We start from the raw sequence: 16,527 nt of genomic DNA on the forward strand, positions 1-16,527 counted from the left end.
GCATGTGTGAGTGTGCGTGTGCGTGTGCACGCGCGTGTGCGTGTCTCTGACTGTGTGTGCCTCTGACTGTGTGTGTGCGCACGTCTGTGTGTGTGCACGCGCGTGTGCACGTGTCTCTGACTGTGTGTGTCCGCGTCTGTGTGTGCGCACGTCTGTGTGTGTGCACGCGCGTGTGCATGTGTGAGTGTGCGTGTCTCTGTGTGTGTGTGCGCGCGTCTGTATGTGTGCATGTGTGTGTGCGTGTCTCTGACTGTGTGGGTGCGTCTGTGTGTGCACGCGCGTGTGCATGTGTGCGTGTCTGTGTGTGTATGTGCGCGTCTGTGTGTGTGCGCGTCTGTGTGTGTGCACGCTCGTGTGCATGTGTCTCTGACTGTGTGTGCCTCTGACTGTGTGTGTGTGCGTGTCTGTGTGTGTGTGCGTGTCTGTGTGTGTGTGCGTTTGTGTGTGTGTGCGTTTGTGTGTGTGCACGCGCGTGTGCTGTGAGTGTGCGTGTCTCTGACTGTGTGTGCGCGTCTGTGTGTGTTCACACGCGTGTGCATGTGTGTGTGCGTGTCTCTGATTGTGTGTGTGCGTCTGTGCGTGCATGCGTGTGTGCATGTGAGTGTGCGTGTCCCTGACTGTGTGTGTGCGCGTCTGTGTGTTGCACGTGTGAGTGTGCGTGTCTCTGACTGTGTGTGTGCGCGTCTGTGTGTTGCACGTGTGAGTGTGCGTGTCTCTGACTGTGTGTGTCTGCACGCGCATGTGCATGTGTGCGTGTCTGTGTGTGTGTGCGCGTCTCTATGTGTGCACGCGCGTGTGCATGTGTGAATGTGCGTGTCTCTGACTGTGTGTGTGTCTGTGTGTGCACGCGCGTGTGCATGTGAGTGTGCGTGTCTCTGACTGTGTGTGTGTGCGCGTCTGTGTGTGTGCACGCACGTGTGCATGTGTGTGTGTGTGTCTGTGTGTGCATGCGCGTGTGCATGTGAGTGTGCATGTCTCTGACTGTGTGTGTGCACGTCTGTGTGTGTGCACGCGCGTGTGCATCTGTGATGTGCGTGTCTCTGACTGTGTGTGTGCACGCGCATGTGCGTGTCTCTGACTGTGTGTGTGCGCGCGTCGGTGTGTGCACGCGCGTGTGCATGTGTGTGTGTCTCTGACTGTGTGTGCGCGCGCGTCTGTGTGTGTGCACGCGCGTGTGCACGTGTCTTTGACTGTGTGTGTGCGCGTCTGTGTGCACGCGTGTGCATGTGTGAGTGTGCGTGTCTCTGACTGTGTGTGTGCGCGTCTGTGTGTGTGCACGCGCGTGTGCATGTGTGAGTGTGCGTGTCTCTGTGTGTGTGTGCGTCTGTGTGTGTGCATGCGCATGTGCATGTGAGTGCGCGTGTCTCTGACTGTGTGTGTGCACGCACGTGTGCATGTGAGAGTGTGCTTGTCTCTGACTGTGTGTGCGCGCGCCTGTGTGTGTGCACGCGTGTGCATGTGTGAGTGTGCGTGTGCGTCTGCATGTGCACGCGCGTGTGCGTGTCTCTGACTGTGTGTGCCTCTGACTGTGTGTGTGCGCACGTCTGTGTGTGTGCACGCGCGTGTGCACGTGTCTCTGACTGTGTGTGTGCGCACATCTGTGTGTGTGCACGCGCGTGCATGTGTGAGTGCGCGCGTCTGTATGTGTGCATGTGTGTGTGCGTGTCTCTGACTGTGTGGGTGCGTCTGTGTGTGCACGCGCGTGTGCATGTGTGCGTGTCTGTGTGTGTATGTGCGCGTCTGTGTGTGTGCGCGTCTGTGTGTGTGCACGTGCGTGTGCATGTGTCTCTGACTGTGTGTGCCTCTGACTGTGTGTGTGTGCGTGTCTGTGTGTGTGCACGCACGTGTGCATGTGTGTGTATGCGTGTCTGTGTGTGTGCGTTTGTGTGTGTGCACGCGCGTGTGCTGTGAGTGTGCGTGTCTCTGACTGTGTGCGCGCGTCTGTGTGTGTTCACACGCGTGTGCATGTGTGTGTGCGTGTCTCTGACTGTGTGTGTGTGCGTCTGTGTGTGCATGCGTGTGTGCATGTGAGTGTGCGTGTCTCTGACTGTGTGTGCGCACGCATCTGTGTGTGTGCACGCGCGTGTGCATGTGTGTGTTTCTGACTGTGTATGCCTCTGACTGTGTGTGAGCGCGTCTGTGTGTGCACGCGCGTGTCTCTGACTGTGTGTGTGCGCATCTGTGTGTGCACGCGCGTGTCTCTGACTGTGTGTGCGCGTCTGTGTGTGCGCACGTCTGTGTGTGTGCACGCGCGTGTGCATGTGTGTGTGCGTGTCTCTGACTGTGTGTGTGCACGCGCGTGTGCATGTGTGAGTGTGCGTGTCTCTGTGTGTGCGCGTCTGTGTGTGTGCACGCGTGTGCATGTGTGAGTGTGCGTGTCTGTGTGTGTGCACGCGCATGTGCGAGTGTGCATGTCTCTGACTGTGTGTGTGTCTGTCTGTGTGCGCGTGCGTATGCACGTGAGTATTGCGTGTCTCTGACTGTGTGCGTGCGTCTGTGTGTGCGCGTCTGTGTGTGTGCACGCGCGTGTGCATGTTTCTGACTGTGAGTGTGTGCACGCGCGTGTGCATGTGTGTGTGCGTGTCTCTGACTGTGTGTGTGCGCGCGCGTCTGATTGTGTGCATGTGTGTGCGTGTCTGTGTGTGTGTGCACGTCTGTGTGCACGTGCGTGTGCATGTGTGTGTGCGTCTGTGTGTGTGTGCATCTGTGTGTGCACGCGCGTGTGCTGTGAGTGTGCGTGTCTCTGACTGTGTGTGTGCGCGTCTGTGTGTGTGCGTGTCTCTGACTATGTGTGTGTGCGTCTGTGTGTGCATGCGTGTGCATGAGTGTGCGTGTCTCTGCCTGTATGCGCGCGCGTCTGTGTGTGTGCACGCGCGTGTGCATGTGTGTGTGTTTCTGACTGTGTGTGTGCGCGTCTGTGTGTGCGCATGTCTGTGTGTGTGCACGCGCGTGTGCATGTGTGTGTGCATGTCTCTGTGTGTGCGCGTCTGTGTGTGCACGCGTGTGCATGTGTGAGTGTGCGTGTCTGTGTGCACACGCGTGTGCACGAGTGTGTCTCTGACTGTGTGTGTGCGCACGCGCGTGTGCATGTGAGAGTGTGCGTGTCTCTGACTGTGTGTGTGCGCGTGTGTGCATGCGTGTGTGTGCGTGTCTCTGTGTGTGTGTGTGCCTGTGTGTGTGCACGCGCATGTGCATGTGAGTGTGCGTGTCTCTGACTGTGTGTGTGCACGCGCGTGTGCATGTGAGAGTGTGCTTGTCTCTGACTGTGTGTGTGCGCGTCTGTGTGTGTGCACGCGTGTGCATGTGTGAGTGTGCGTGTGCGTGTGCACGCGCGTGTGCGTGTCTCTGACTGTGTGTGCCTCTGACTGTGTGTGTGCGCACATCTGTGTGTGTGCACGCGCGTGTGCACGTGTCTCTGACTGTGTGTGTCCGCGTCTGTGTGTGCGCACGTCTGTGTGTGTGCACGCGCGTGTGCATGTGTGAGTGTGCGTGTCTCTGTGTGTGTGTGCGCGCGTCTGTATGTGTGCATGTGTGTGTGCGTGTCTCTGACTGTGTGGGTGCGTCTGTGTGTGCACGCGCGTGTGCATGTGTGCGTGTCTGTGTGTGTATGTGCGCGTCTGTGTGTGTGCGCGTCTGTGTGTGTGCACGCTCGTGTGCATGTGTCTCTGACTGTGTGTGCCTCTGACTGTGTGTGTGTGCGTGTCTGTGTGTGTGTGCGTGTCTGTGTGTGTGTGCGTTTGTGTGTGTGTGCGTTTGTGTGTGTGCACGCGCGTGTGCTGTGAGTGTGCGTGTCTCTGACTGTGTGTGCGCGTCTGTGTGTGTTCACACGCGTGTGCATGTGTGTGTGCGTGTCTCTGATTGTGTGTGTGCGTCTGTGCGTGCATGCGTGTGTGCATGTGAGTGTGCGTGTCCCTGACTGTGTGTGTGCGCGTCTGTGTGTTGCACGTGTGAGTGTGCGTGTCTCTGACTGTGTGTGTGCGCGTCTGTGTGTTGCACGTGTGAGTGTGCGTGTCTCTGACTGTGTGTGTCTGCACGCGCATGTGCATGTGTGCGTGTCTGTGTGTGTGTGCGCGTCTCTATGTGTGCACGCGCGTGTGCATGTGTGAATGTGCGTGTCTCTGACTGTGTGTGTGTCTGTGTGTGCACGCGCGTGTGCATGTGAGTGTGCGTGTCTCTGACTGTGTGTGTGTGCGCGTCTGTGTGTGTGCACGCACGTGTGCATGTGTGTGTGTGTGTCTGTGTGTGCATGCGCGTGTGCATGTGAGTGTGCATGTCTCTGACTGTGTGTGTGCACGTCTGTGTGTGTGCACGCGCGTGTGCATCTGTGATGTGCGTGTCTCTGACTGTGTGTGTGCACGCGCATGTGCGTGTCTCTGACTGTGTGTGTGCGCGCGTCGGTGTGTGCACGCGCGTGTGCATGTGTGTGTGTCTCTGACTGTGTGTGCGCGCGCGTCTGTGTGTGTGCACGCGCGTGTGCACGTGTCTTTGACTGTGTGTGTGCGCGTCTGTGTGCACGCGTGTGCATGTGTGAGTGTGCGTGTCTCTGACTGTGTGTGTGCGCGTCTGTGTGTGTGCACGCGCGTGTGCATGTGTGAGTGTGCGTGTCTCTGTGTGTGTGTGCGTCTGTGTGTGTGCATGCGCATGTGCATGTGAGTGCGCGTGTCTCTGACTGTGTGTGTGCACGCACGTGTGCATGTGAGAGTGTGCTTGTCTCTGACTGTGTGTGCGCGCGCCTGTGTGTGTGCACGCGTGTGCATGTGTGAGTGTGCGTGTGCGTCTGCATGTGCACGCGCGTGTGCGTGTCTCTGACTGTGTGTGCCTCTGACTGTGTGTGTGCGCACGTCTGTGTGTGTGCACGCGCGTGTGCACGTGTCTCTGACTGTGTGTGTGCGCACATCTGTGTGTGTGCACGCGCGTGCATGTGTGAGTGCGCGCGTCTGTATGTGTGCATGTGTGTGTGCGTGTCTCTGACTGTGTGGGTGCGTCTGTGTGTGCACGCGCGTGTGCATGTGTGCGTGTCTGTGTGTGTATGTGCGCGTCTGTGTGTGTGCGCGTCTGTGTGTGTGCACGTGCGTGTGCATGTGTCTCTGACTGTGTGTGCCTCTGACTGTGTGTGTGTGCGTGTCTGTGTGTGTGCACGCACGTGTGCATGTGTGTGTATGCGTGTCTGTGTGTGTGCGTTTGTGTGTGTGCACGCGCGTGTGCTGTGAGTGTGCGTGTCTCTGACTGTGTGCGCGCGTCTGTGTGTGTTCACGCGCGTGTGCATGTGTGTGTGCGTGTCTCTGACTGTGTGTGTGTGCGTCTGTGTGTGCATGCGTGTGTGCATGTGAGTGTGCGTGTCTCTGACTGTGTGTGCGCACGCATCTGTGTGTGTGCACGCGCGTGTGCATGTGTGTGTTTCTGACTGTGTATGCCTCTGACTGTGTGTGAGCGCGTCTGTGTGTGCACGCGCGTGTCTCTGACTGTGTGTGTGCGCATCTGTGTGTGCACGCGCGTGTCTCTGACTGTGTGTGCGCGTCTGTGTGTGCGCACGTCTGTGTGTGTGCACGCGCGTGTGCATGTGTGTGTGCGTGTCTCTGACTGTGTGTGTGCACGCGCGTGTGCATGTGTGAGTGTGCGTGTCTCTGTGTGTGCGCGTCTGTGTGTGTGCACGCGTGTGCATGTGCGAGTGTGCGTGTCTGTGTGTGTGCACGCGCATGTGCGAGTGTGCATGTCTCTGACTGTGTGTGTGTCTGTCTGTGTGCGCGCGCGTATGCACGTGAGTATTGCGTGTCTCTGACTGTGTGCGTGCGTCTGTGTGTGCGCGTCTGTGTGTGTGCACGCGCGTGTGCATGTTTCTGACTGTGAGTGTGTGCACGCGCGTGTGCATGTGTGTGTGCGTGTCTCTGACTGTGTGTGTGCGCGCGCGTCTGATTGTGTGCATGTGTGTGCGTGTCTGTGTGTGTGTGCACGTCTGTGTGCACGTGCGTGTGCATGTGTGTGTGCGTCTGTGTGTGTGTGCATCTGTGTGTGCACGCGCGTGTGCTGTGAGTGTGCGTGTCTCTGACTGTGTGTGTGCGCGTCTGTGTGTGTGCGTGTCTCTGACTATGTGTGTGTGCGTCTGTGTGTGCATGCGTGTGCATGAGTGTGCGTGTCTCTGCCTGTATGCGCGCGCGTCTGTGTGTGTGCACGCGCGTGTGCATGTGTGTGTGTTTCTGACTGTGTGTGTGCGCGTCTGTGTGTGCGCATGTCTGTGTGTGTGCACGCGCGTGTGCATGTGTGTGTGCATGTCTCTGTGTGTGCGCGTCTGTGTGTGCACGCGTGTGCATGTGTGAGTGTGCGTGTCTGTGTGCACACGCGTGTGCATGTGTGAGTGTGTGTCTCTGACTGTGTGTGCCTCTGACTGTGTGTGCGCGCGTCTGTGTGTGCACGCGCTTGTGCACGTGTGTCTCTGACTGTGTGCGCGCGTCCGTGTGTGCGCACGTCTGTGTGTGTGCACGCGCGTGTGCATGTGTGAGTGTGCGTGTCTCTGACTCTGTGTGTGCACGTCTGTGTGTGTGCATGCGCGTGTGCATGTGTGAGTGTGGGTGTCTCTGACTGTGTGTGTGTGTGTGTGTGCATGCACGTGTACATGTGAGTGTGCGTGTCTCTGACTGTGTGTGTGCGTCTGTGTGTGCATGCGCGTGTGCATGTGAGTGTGCATGTCTCTGACTGTGTGTGCGCGCACGTCTGTGTGTGCACGCGCGTGTGCATGTGTAATGTGCGTGTCTCTGACTGTGTGTGCCTGTGTGTGCACGCGCGTGTGCATGTGAGTGTGCGTGTCTCTGACTGTGTGTGCCTCTGACTGTGTGTGTGCGAGTCTGTGTGTGTGCACGCGCATGTGCATGTGTGCGTGTCTCTGTGTTTGTGTGTGCGTCTGTGTGTGCGCGCGCATGTGCATGTGAGTGTGCGTGTCTCTGACTGTGTGTGCCTCTGACTGTGTGTGTGTGCGCGTCTGTGTGTGTGCACGCGCGTGTATGCGTGTGCGTGTCTGTGTGTGTGTGTGTGTGTGCGTCTGTGTGTGTGCACGCGCATGTGCATGTGAGTGTGCGTGTCTCTGACTGCGTGTGCCTCTGACTGTGTGTGTGCGCGTGTCTGTGTGTGTGCACGCGCGTGTGCACGTGTGTGTCTCTGACTGTGTGTGTGCGCGTCTGTGTGCGCACGTCTGTGTGTGTGCACGCGCGTGTGCATGTGTGAGTGTGCGTGTCTCTGACTGTGTGTGCCTCTGACTGTGTGTGCGCGCGCACGTGTGAGTGTGCGTGTGTACGTGTGTGTGCGCACGTGCAAATAGAGAACAGTGGAATATCTAATTATTATCATCCTTTCTGAAGCAGAGATAACGGTGGCAAAAGGAAATCATTTTGTTCTGACTGCTGAGGCTGTTAGAGATGTCACTCGAGAAGAGCCCGGGGGTGGGTGAGGGACATATTGAACGCACCGCTGTCTCTCTCGGCAAAGATTCGGGAACCAGAGGAAGTTCAAACAGCACGTGCCTGGAGCTGGAGCCGGGCCCAGAGGTACCGCTTTACCTGTCTGTCCATTGGGACAATCTGTACAGACCACTTCATTTCTCTCCTCCACAAGGGTGCAGTTAGACCGAGCAGGGCACGGGCAAGGCTCACAATCATTGTACCAGCCCCGGAAGGGGTTCCCGTAGTATCCGCTCGCACAGTACTCACAGGACGGGCCGACAGTGTTGTGTACACATTCGCAAATACCTACAATGTTAAAAGACACGCAGCTGAGCCAGGGGAAGGGGTGAGGCACATATTGCTCAATTCACACGCTTCGCACACCCTTTTGGAAACACAGGAGAATCAACAATAACCAGCAAACCGCCTGGAGACACCAAAACATCACAGGAATCTCCCTGTGTCTCTCAAGCTGCAGGAATCCCCATTTACCCGACAAACCGCTCAGCAGCGCTTACCTCCTCAACCTGCTCAGAGATGGTATTACACATCTCTGGAACAGGTGGGACTTGAACCAAGGTCCCGTGGCTCAGTGGGAGGGGCACAACTAATTAATAGAATAGAATCTAGAGGGAGGCGATAGCCTCGTGGTATTATCACTAGGCTGTTAATCCAGAGACACAGGTAACACCCTAGGGATCCAAGTTCAAATCCTGCCACAGCAGATGGTGGAATGTGAATTCAATAAAATATCTGGAATTAAGAATCTAACAGTGACTGTGAATCCATTGCCGAATGTTGGCAAAACCCATCTGGGTCACTGATGTTCTTTAGAGCGGTCCTCACCTGGTCTGGCCTACATGTGGCTCCAGACCCACAGCAACGTGGTTGGCTCTTACCTGCCCTCTGGGTAATTAGGAGTGGGCAACATTCTGTGAATGAATGAGATAAATCCCTACAGTGTGGAAGCAGGCCATTTAGCCCATCAGGCCCACACTATCCCTCTGAAAAAGCATCCCCACTGTGACCTGACATATCCCACAGCCAATCCACCCAACCTGGCTGCAGGAGGAGACCCACACAGAGGCAGGAGAACATACAGACATCACCCTAGGCATTGAGGCAGGAGTGCTAACCACTGAGCTACCCTATCAACCAGAACTACTTGCTGAGCATTTAACCTCTCGTTGGGCTCAACGTCCAACCGAGCCACTAAATTCTAACTAACCTGAAGGTTCACCTCAACTCAAACGGGCTGAAGATCTAATTGACCAGACCATCAATTTGGACAATTCACCTCTAACTGACCCAAGATTCTCTCCAACAGCAATTCACCTGAAACTGGCCTGAAATTCTGTCCAAAGTTATTAAACTCTAACTAATCTGATGATCAACAATTAACCCCCGAATGTCCTGAAGGTTTCCCTCCATGCAATTGGCCTCAGCTCAGCAGGGCACAGGGCTGACACTACAGCAGAGTAATACACACCCACATCATCGCTGTTCAACAGAGCGTAGGGCTGCCCTCTCTCAAAACAGAGAGACATCTGACAGCGGTTTAACCTGAGGGTCACCACATCTCAGGTGGGGGGAACAGTTGGGAAGGAGATAACAAAGTGTGGAGCTGGAGGAACACAGCAGGCCAGGCAGCATCAGAGGAGCAGGAAAGCTGATGCTTCTGAAGAAGGGTCCAGACCCGAAACGTCAGCCTTTCCTGCTCCTCTGACACTGCTGGGCCTGCTGTGTTCATCCAGCTCCACACCTTGTTATCGCAGATTCTCCAGCATCGGCAGTTCCTGCTATCTCTGAGTTGGAAAGGAGAGGTCTCACGGTAACTTGAGCTGGTGCAGGAGGTGAACCGATGCTGTTAGCGCAGTCCAAACGAGCCCCAGTGTTAGAGCCTCCCTGAGTTTTCGTTCTGGTTACTCTTTTTTCAGGTCCTGTTTGCAGCTGGAGGCGTGGACTTTGTGGAACAGCTTGTGGTAAAAAGGAAAAGACCAGACTGAAGAAGCCATAGTTTGTTTCTGAAGCCAGGCCTGGAGGCTAAGGGCAGACTGACTTTTGGTCAAAAAGTTTCCTACAGACTCGGTGACCCCTGGAGGAGCACTGTATTTAAACAGCATGCATGGCTTTTACTAAATCAGTATGTGGGAATTGGTTCCGGCAAGTCTGGAGGAGACCCAATATTCGAGCAGAGGCAGGGTCAAGAAAAGACAGTCAGTCTCTGTGGGTAGAATGAGTGTTGGGGCAGCTGTTTCAAACTGTTTTCCAGGGAGATGCTGCTGCTGACACAACATGATGATTTGCAAGTTCCCTGTCTAATCTCCCACAGCAGCTTCTGAGAGACCAAGAAATATTACTGCCTGCACCTGAGCAAACTGAAAATGGTGACCCTGAGGGACCCTGATTCCAGGAGAGCACCTGGAGGTGTCCATTTTTCTGCCTGACAACCAACACATCGTGAAAACCAATTAAATACTCTGGCCAGGATAACAAGGTGCGGAGCTGGATGAACACAGCAGGCCAGGCAGCATCAGAGGAGCAGGAAAGCTGACATTTCGCTCTCTGAAGAAGGGTCCAGGCCCGAAGCGTCAGCCTTCCTGCTCCTCTGATGCTGCCTGGCCTGTGTGTTCATCCAGCTCCGCACCTTGTTATCTCAGATTCTCCAGCATCTGCAGTTCCTGCTATCTCTGTAACAAATGTTCTGTACGGTTTTGTTCTTTTATTTCATCCCTTCGGGGTTTGCCTGTCGTTTGTGTGAATGTGGGCTCAGAAACAAATGGTGCAGGTTTAGAGCACAGACATTAATTAGAATACGTTTAACTTCCTCTCGACTCTATTTACTGAACGTTTATTAATGGTGCTGTGAATACACAGGTAGAAAGACTGACTTGGTGGGTTGGAGTTGCAACAAGGCAGGAAAACAGAGCTAAAATTTTGAGTTATGACACTTCCTCACACCTGAAGAACTCAGGGAGAGCAGAAAGTCTCACATTGACTTTTCATTCAGAAATTGGCACAGCTGACACAGTGCCACACCCTCAGCACTGCACAGGAATTATCTGCCAGCTTAAACACCTCAAGATTAATTTTACAGAAGGCACAAGGGAACAGCAGTGAGATCAGATTTTACTAACCCCAGTGTAATGTGGGTTAAGTGGCCTCCTGGCCTTAGAGACAGCAGGAGAGGCCGACAGACTGAAACAGAAACATGGGTTACCAGCCACAAAATACAGACCTGAAACAGAAATTGCTGGAGAAACTTAGCAGGTCTGGCAGCATCTGTGGAGAGAAAGCGAGGTGAACATTGAGTCCACTGGCTCTTCATCAGAACTTAGTATCTCGGAGAAACTGGTATTCATGCTGAAGATGGGGGGGAAAGAGGTGACTATCAAGCATCAGTCACTAACCTCATTGCATCTGATGATCTCCCAACACCGCACTGTCTCCAAGCTCATATTCCCTCAACCACAGCTCACTTCTGCCTCCTTCCCAAAATACACAAACAGGGCTGCACAGGCAGACTCACCGTTTCTGCCTGCTCATGCCCCATGGACCTCATCTCTTCCTACCTCGACTCCATTTTTCCTCCCCTTGTCCATCTCTTCCCACTCACATCCACAACTCCTCTGAAGCTTTATATCAGTTTCCGAATTTCCAGTTTGCAGGATTCAGCTGCCACCTCTTTACATCACGGGCGTGCAATCCCTTTACAGGTCCAACCTTCATCAGGATGGTCTCTGGACTCGCCTGGAAAAAAAAATGCTTAAACTGTCCTTATCCACCAACATCCTCCTCCGCCTGGCCGTAGAAACCTACATGGGCCCGAGTTATGCCTGTCTCTTCGTGGGGTAGACGGAGCATTCCTTGTTCCAGCCCTATTCCGGCCCCCACCCACAAGTCTTTCTCTGGTATACCGATGGTATTACCGGCGCTGCTTCCCTCTCTTGTTCAGACTTGAAAAAATGTATTAATTTTGTTTCCAACTTCCATCCTGCTTTCACCTTCACTTGGTGCATGTCGGACTCCTTCCTTCTCTTTGTCATCATCCCCATTTCCATTTCTGGGGATAGACTGGCCAGTAATATCCACACGCACAGTTAGCTCACGGGATGAGGGCATCGCTGGCTAGCCCACCATTTATTGCCCACCCCTAATTGCCCCAGAGGGCAGTTAAGAGTCACCCACATTGCTTTGGGTCTGGAGTCACATGTAGACCAGACCAGGTAGGGATGACAGTTTCCTTCCCTGAAGGACATTAGTGAACCAGGTGGGGGGTTTTTCCAATCAATCAGCAATCGATTCATGGTCATCATTAAACTCTTAATTCTAGACTTTTACCGAATTCAAATTCCACCATCTGTCAGGGCCCCTCGGATATCACCTGGGTCTCTGGGTGAACAGTTCATTGGTAAAAACCACTGGGCCATTGCCTCCTCTAAATATACATCCTCATACCCTGCTTCCTGTGAAGAGCCCATTCCATTCTGCCAGTTTCTCTGTCTTCATCGCGTCTGTTCCGATGACGTTACCTTCCATGGGGGAGTCTCAGAAGTGCCCACCTTTTCCTCAGCCTAGGATTCCCAGCTACTGTGTTTGACGGGACCATTAGCCGCGTTCAACCCATCACACTTTGGTCCGAACCCCTTCCCTTCCCTCCAGCAACGGGATTCTGCATCTAAAACCATTGCCATTACCTCCAGTGGGATGCCACCAGGTTCACATTCCTTTTCAGCCTTTCACAGGGGCCGTTCTCTCTGGGACACCCTGGTCCATTCCTTCCTCACCACCCAACAACCACCCCGCACCCCCACAGCAGCTTCCCCTGTAAGTGCCGAAGGTGTAACACCTGCCCATTTACCTCCTTCCCCCCCAACAACCTCAGTTTCCAAGGGCCTAAACATCCCTTCCAGGTGAAACAGAATTCCCACAATCTAGTCTAGTGCATTTGCAGCTCTCGATTGTGGTCTCCTCTACACTGGGGGAATGAAGCATGGACTGGGTGACTGCTTTGCAGTACACCTACGTTCTTTCTGCAAAGAACACCCCTGATTTTCCAGTTGCCTGCCACTTAAACACACCACCATGTTCCCTTGCCAATGTCTGTCTCAGGTTTGCTGCAGTGTTCCAGCGAAGCTCATTGCAAGTCGGAAGAACAGCACCTCATTTACTGCGATAACAAAGTGTGGAGCTGGATGAACACACCAGGCCAAGCAGCATCTTAGGAGCACAAAAGCTGACGTTTCGGGCCCTGGACCTTTGTCATCTTGGATTCTCCAGCGTCTGCAGTTCCCACTATCTCTCACCTCATTTCCTGCCTTGGGGACCCTGCAGCCCTCCAGACTCAATATCGAGATCAAGAACTTTAGAGCCTGACTCCATCCCTCCATGGTTTTTACCCACCGCCTGCACCCAAACCTGTTGCTTTTAGTACAGTCACCCATCCTCACCTACTCCTAGATGGGTGGCTCCGTGGTTAGCACTGCAGCCTCACAGCGCCAGGGGCCACAGGTTCGACGCCACCCTCAGACGACTGTCTGTGTGGAGATTGCACATTCGCACCCCACCCCCCGCCCCCGACCCCAGTGTCTGTGTGGGTTCCCTCTTCAGTCCAAAGATTTGCAGGTTTAGGGTAAATTATCCAGGCCAGGTGGATTAGCCATGGGAAAGATAGGGTAGGGGGGTCTGGGTGGGATGCTCCTCAGAGGGTGAACACAGGCTTCTTTCCACACTGTAGAGATTCGATGATTTAGGCCTATTGTCACAATATATATCTATGGTTTTAAGCTGAGCTCAGCCATTCTCTCCTGCTCTCAGCTCTTATCATCACTTAAGTCAACACTTCTTCTGTCCTGACCTATAACCTCCTGGGTTACCCACCCCTTTCATAATCTCTCTGTCTCTCTCCAGGCCTGGTCTCCATCTGACCCTTCCTCCAGTATAAATACCATGCTGTTCCAATTCGTTTACAGTTCTGGTGAAGGGTCACGGGGCTCGGAAAGTTAGCTCAGATTCTTTTCCTGTCGATGCAGCTTCTCCCTCACACACGCTCTCCATTTCACACCGGCAGGGCCTGGCTTGAAGGACGCACCTGAGTCAGGCTCGCAGCTTCCATGCTGGTTGCAGGCGCAGCTCACACAGGGGTTGAACGGCCCTCCGAAGGGCACTTCCCGCTTGTAGCCCGGGGCGCACGACTCACAGAACTGCCCAACGTAGCCTTCGGGGCACAAACACTCCTCAACCCAGGCTGCACGAGACGACAGGTCGGCCTGGGCTGTCACCAGGTTTACACCCGTCAGGTGGACTGCGACACAGAGAACAGAAAGCGGGCGGTGAGAGGGCACGGGTCAGAAACAGAGACGCGAATTCACAAAGCGCCTATCTCACAGGTATCCCAAACTCACAGCCATTTCAATCAGTGCTGTCATTGTGTATTATAGGCAATATGGCTGCCAAACTGTGCACAGCAAGATCCCGCCGATCGGTCGAGGGTAAATGAACAGGTTGTGGTTTAATCAGTGGCAGAGATAGTTCCTCAGCTCTACCGCAATAAAGTGCCACGGACTTTACTGCTGCTCCAGGAGGCAGGGCGTTGGTGAAAAACCTGACTGGAAAGGCGGGACCTTCGCCCCATGGCTCTGTGGGGTGTCCACGCTGGAGCTTAGTGCTGACAGGGGGCTCTGAGCCCGGAACGTTCCGAGCCCGAGGTCAGAGCACCAGCAATAGCTAGACTACCCGTACAGTGAGACACAGACACCCCGTAGAGTTAGACACCCCGTACAGCTAGACAAGAACATCCTGTACAGTTAGACACTGACACCCCGTACAGTTAGACACCGACACCCCGTACAGTTAGACATAGACAACCTGTACAGTTAGACACAGACACCCCGTACAGTTAGACACCCTGTACAGTTAGACACAGACAACCTGTACAGTTAGACACTGACACCGCGTACAGTTAGACACCCCGTACAGTTAGACAGACACCCTGTACAGTTAGACACCCTGTACAGTTAGACAGACACCCTGTACAGTTAGACACCCTGTACAGTTAGACACAGACAACCTGCACAGTTAGACACTGACACCCGTACAGTTAGACACCCCGTACAGTTAGACACAGACACCCTGTACAGTTAGACACCCTGTACAGTTAGACACAGACAACCTGTACAGTTAGACACCTCGTACAGTTCGACACAGACACCCAGTACAGTTAGACAGTGACACCCCGTACAGTTAGACACAGAAACCCCGTACAGTTAGACACAGAAACCCTGTACAGTTAGACAGACACCCCGTACAGTTAGACACTGACACCCCGTACAGTTAGACACAGACACCCCATACAGATAGACACCCCTTACAGTTAGACACCTCGTACAGTTTGACACAGACACCCAGTACAGTTAGACACTGACACCCCGTACAGTTAGACACCCCGTACAGTTAGATACAGACACCCTGTACAGTTAGACACAGACACCCCGTACAGTTAGACACTGACACCCTGTGCAGTTAGACACTGACACCCCGTATAGTTAGACACCCCATACATTTAGACAGCCCGTACAGTTAGACAAAGACACCCTGTACAGTTAGACACCCCATACGGTTAGACAGACACCCCATACAGTTAGACACTGACACCCTGTACAGTTAGACACTGACACCCTGTACAGTTAGACACCCCGTACAGTTAGATACAGACAACCTGTACAGTTAGACACTGACACCCCGTACAGTTAGACACTGACACACCGCACAGATAGACACTGACACCCCGCACAGTTAGACACCGACACCCTGTACAGTTAGACACCCCGTACAGTTAGACAAAGACACGCTGTACAGTTAGACACCCCATACGGTTAGACACAGACACCGTGTACAGTTAAGCACCCCGTACAGTTAGACACCATGTACAGTTATACACAGACACCCCGCACAGCTAGACACTGACACCCCGTACAGCTAGACACAGATACCCCATACAGTTAGACACAGACACCCCATACAGTTAGACACAGACACCCCATACAGTTAGACACAGACACCCCGTACAGTTAGACATCCCGCACAATTAGACACCCCGTACAATTAGACACAGGCACCCCGTACAGTTAGACACTGACACCCCGTACAGTTAGACACAGACACGCCGTACAGATAGACACTGACACCCAGTACAGTTAGACACCCCTTACAGTTAGACACAAACACCCAGTACAGTTAGACACCCCATACAGTTAGACACAGACACCCCATACAGCTAGACACTGATACCCCGTACAGCTAGACACAGACACCCCGTACAGCTAGACACTGACACCCCGTACAGCTAGACACAGACACCCCATACAGTTAGACACAGACACCCCATACAGTTAGACACAGATACCCCATACAGTTAGACACAGACACCATGCACAGTTAGACACAGACACCCCGTACAGTTAGACATCCCGTACAATTAGACACCCCGTACAATTAGACACAGGCACCCCGTACAGTTAGACACTGACACCCCGTACAGTTAGACACTGACACCCCGTACAGTTAGACACTGACACCCCGTACAGTTAGACACCCCGTACAGTTAGACACTGACACCCCGTACAGTTAGACACTGACACCCAGTACAGTTAGACACCCCTTACAGTTAGACACAGACACCCCGTACAGCTAGACACTGACACCCCGTACAGCTAGACACTGACACCCCGTACAGTTAGACACAGACACCATGCACAGTTAGACACAGACACCATGCACAGTTAGACACAGACACCCCGTACAGTTAGACATCCCGTACAATTAGACACCCCGTACAATTAGACACAGGCACCCCGTACAGTTAGACACTGACACCCCGTACAGTTAGACACAGACACGCCGTACAGTTGGACACAGACACGCCGTACAGTTAGACACCCCGTACAGTTAGACACAAACACCCAGTACAGTTAGACACCCCATACAGTTAGACACAGACACCCCATACAGCTAGACACTGATACCCCGTACAGCTAGACACAGACACCCCGTACAGCTAGATACAGACACCCCGTACAGCTAGACACTGACACCCCGT

At 53.9% G+C, this 16,527-nt stretch overlaps 1 protein-coding gene across 1 annotated transcript in view; it reads right to left on the reverse strand.

Moving 5' to 3' along the window:
- lamc3 (laminin, gamma 3) overlaps window positions 1–16,527 on the reverse strand; it is a 143,167-nt gene that overhangs the window by 51,730 nt on the left and 74,910 nt on the right. The window contains exons 12-13 of the mRNA XM_059638130.1: window positions 13,522–13,734; window positions 7,548–7,736 (exon numbers count right to left, since the gene is read on the reverse strand). Coding sequence (XP_059494113.1) covers window positions 7,548–7,736; window positions 13,522–13,734 — 402 coding nt within the window. The remainder of the gene's footprint in view (window positions 1–7,547; window positions 7,737–13,521; window positions 13,735–16,527) is intronic.

This window comes from Stegostoma tigrinum, chromosome 29 (genome assembly GCF_030684315.1).
Source record: "Stegostoma tigrinum isolate sSteTig4 chromosome 29, sSteTig4.hap1, whole genome shotgun sequence".
NCBI lineage: Eukaryota > Metazoa > Chordata > Chondrichthyes > Orectolobiformes > Stegostomatidae > Stegostoma > Stegostoma tigrinum.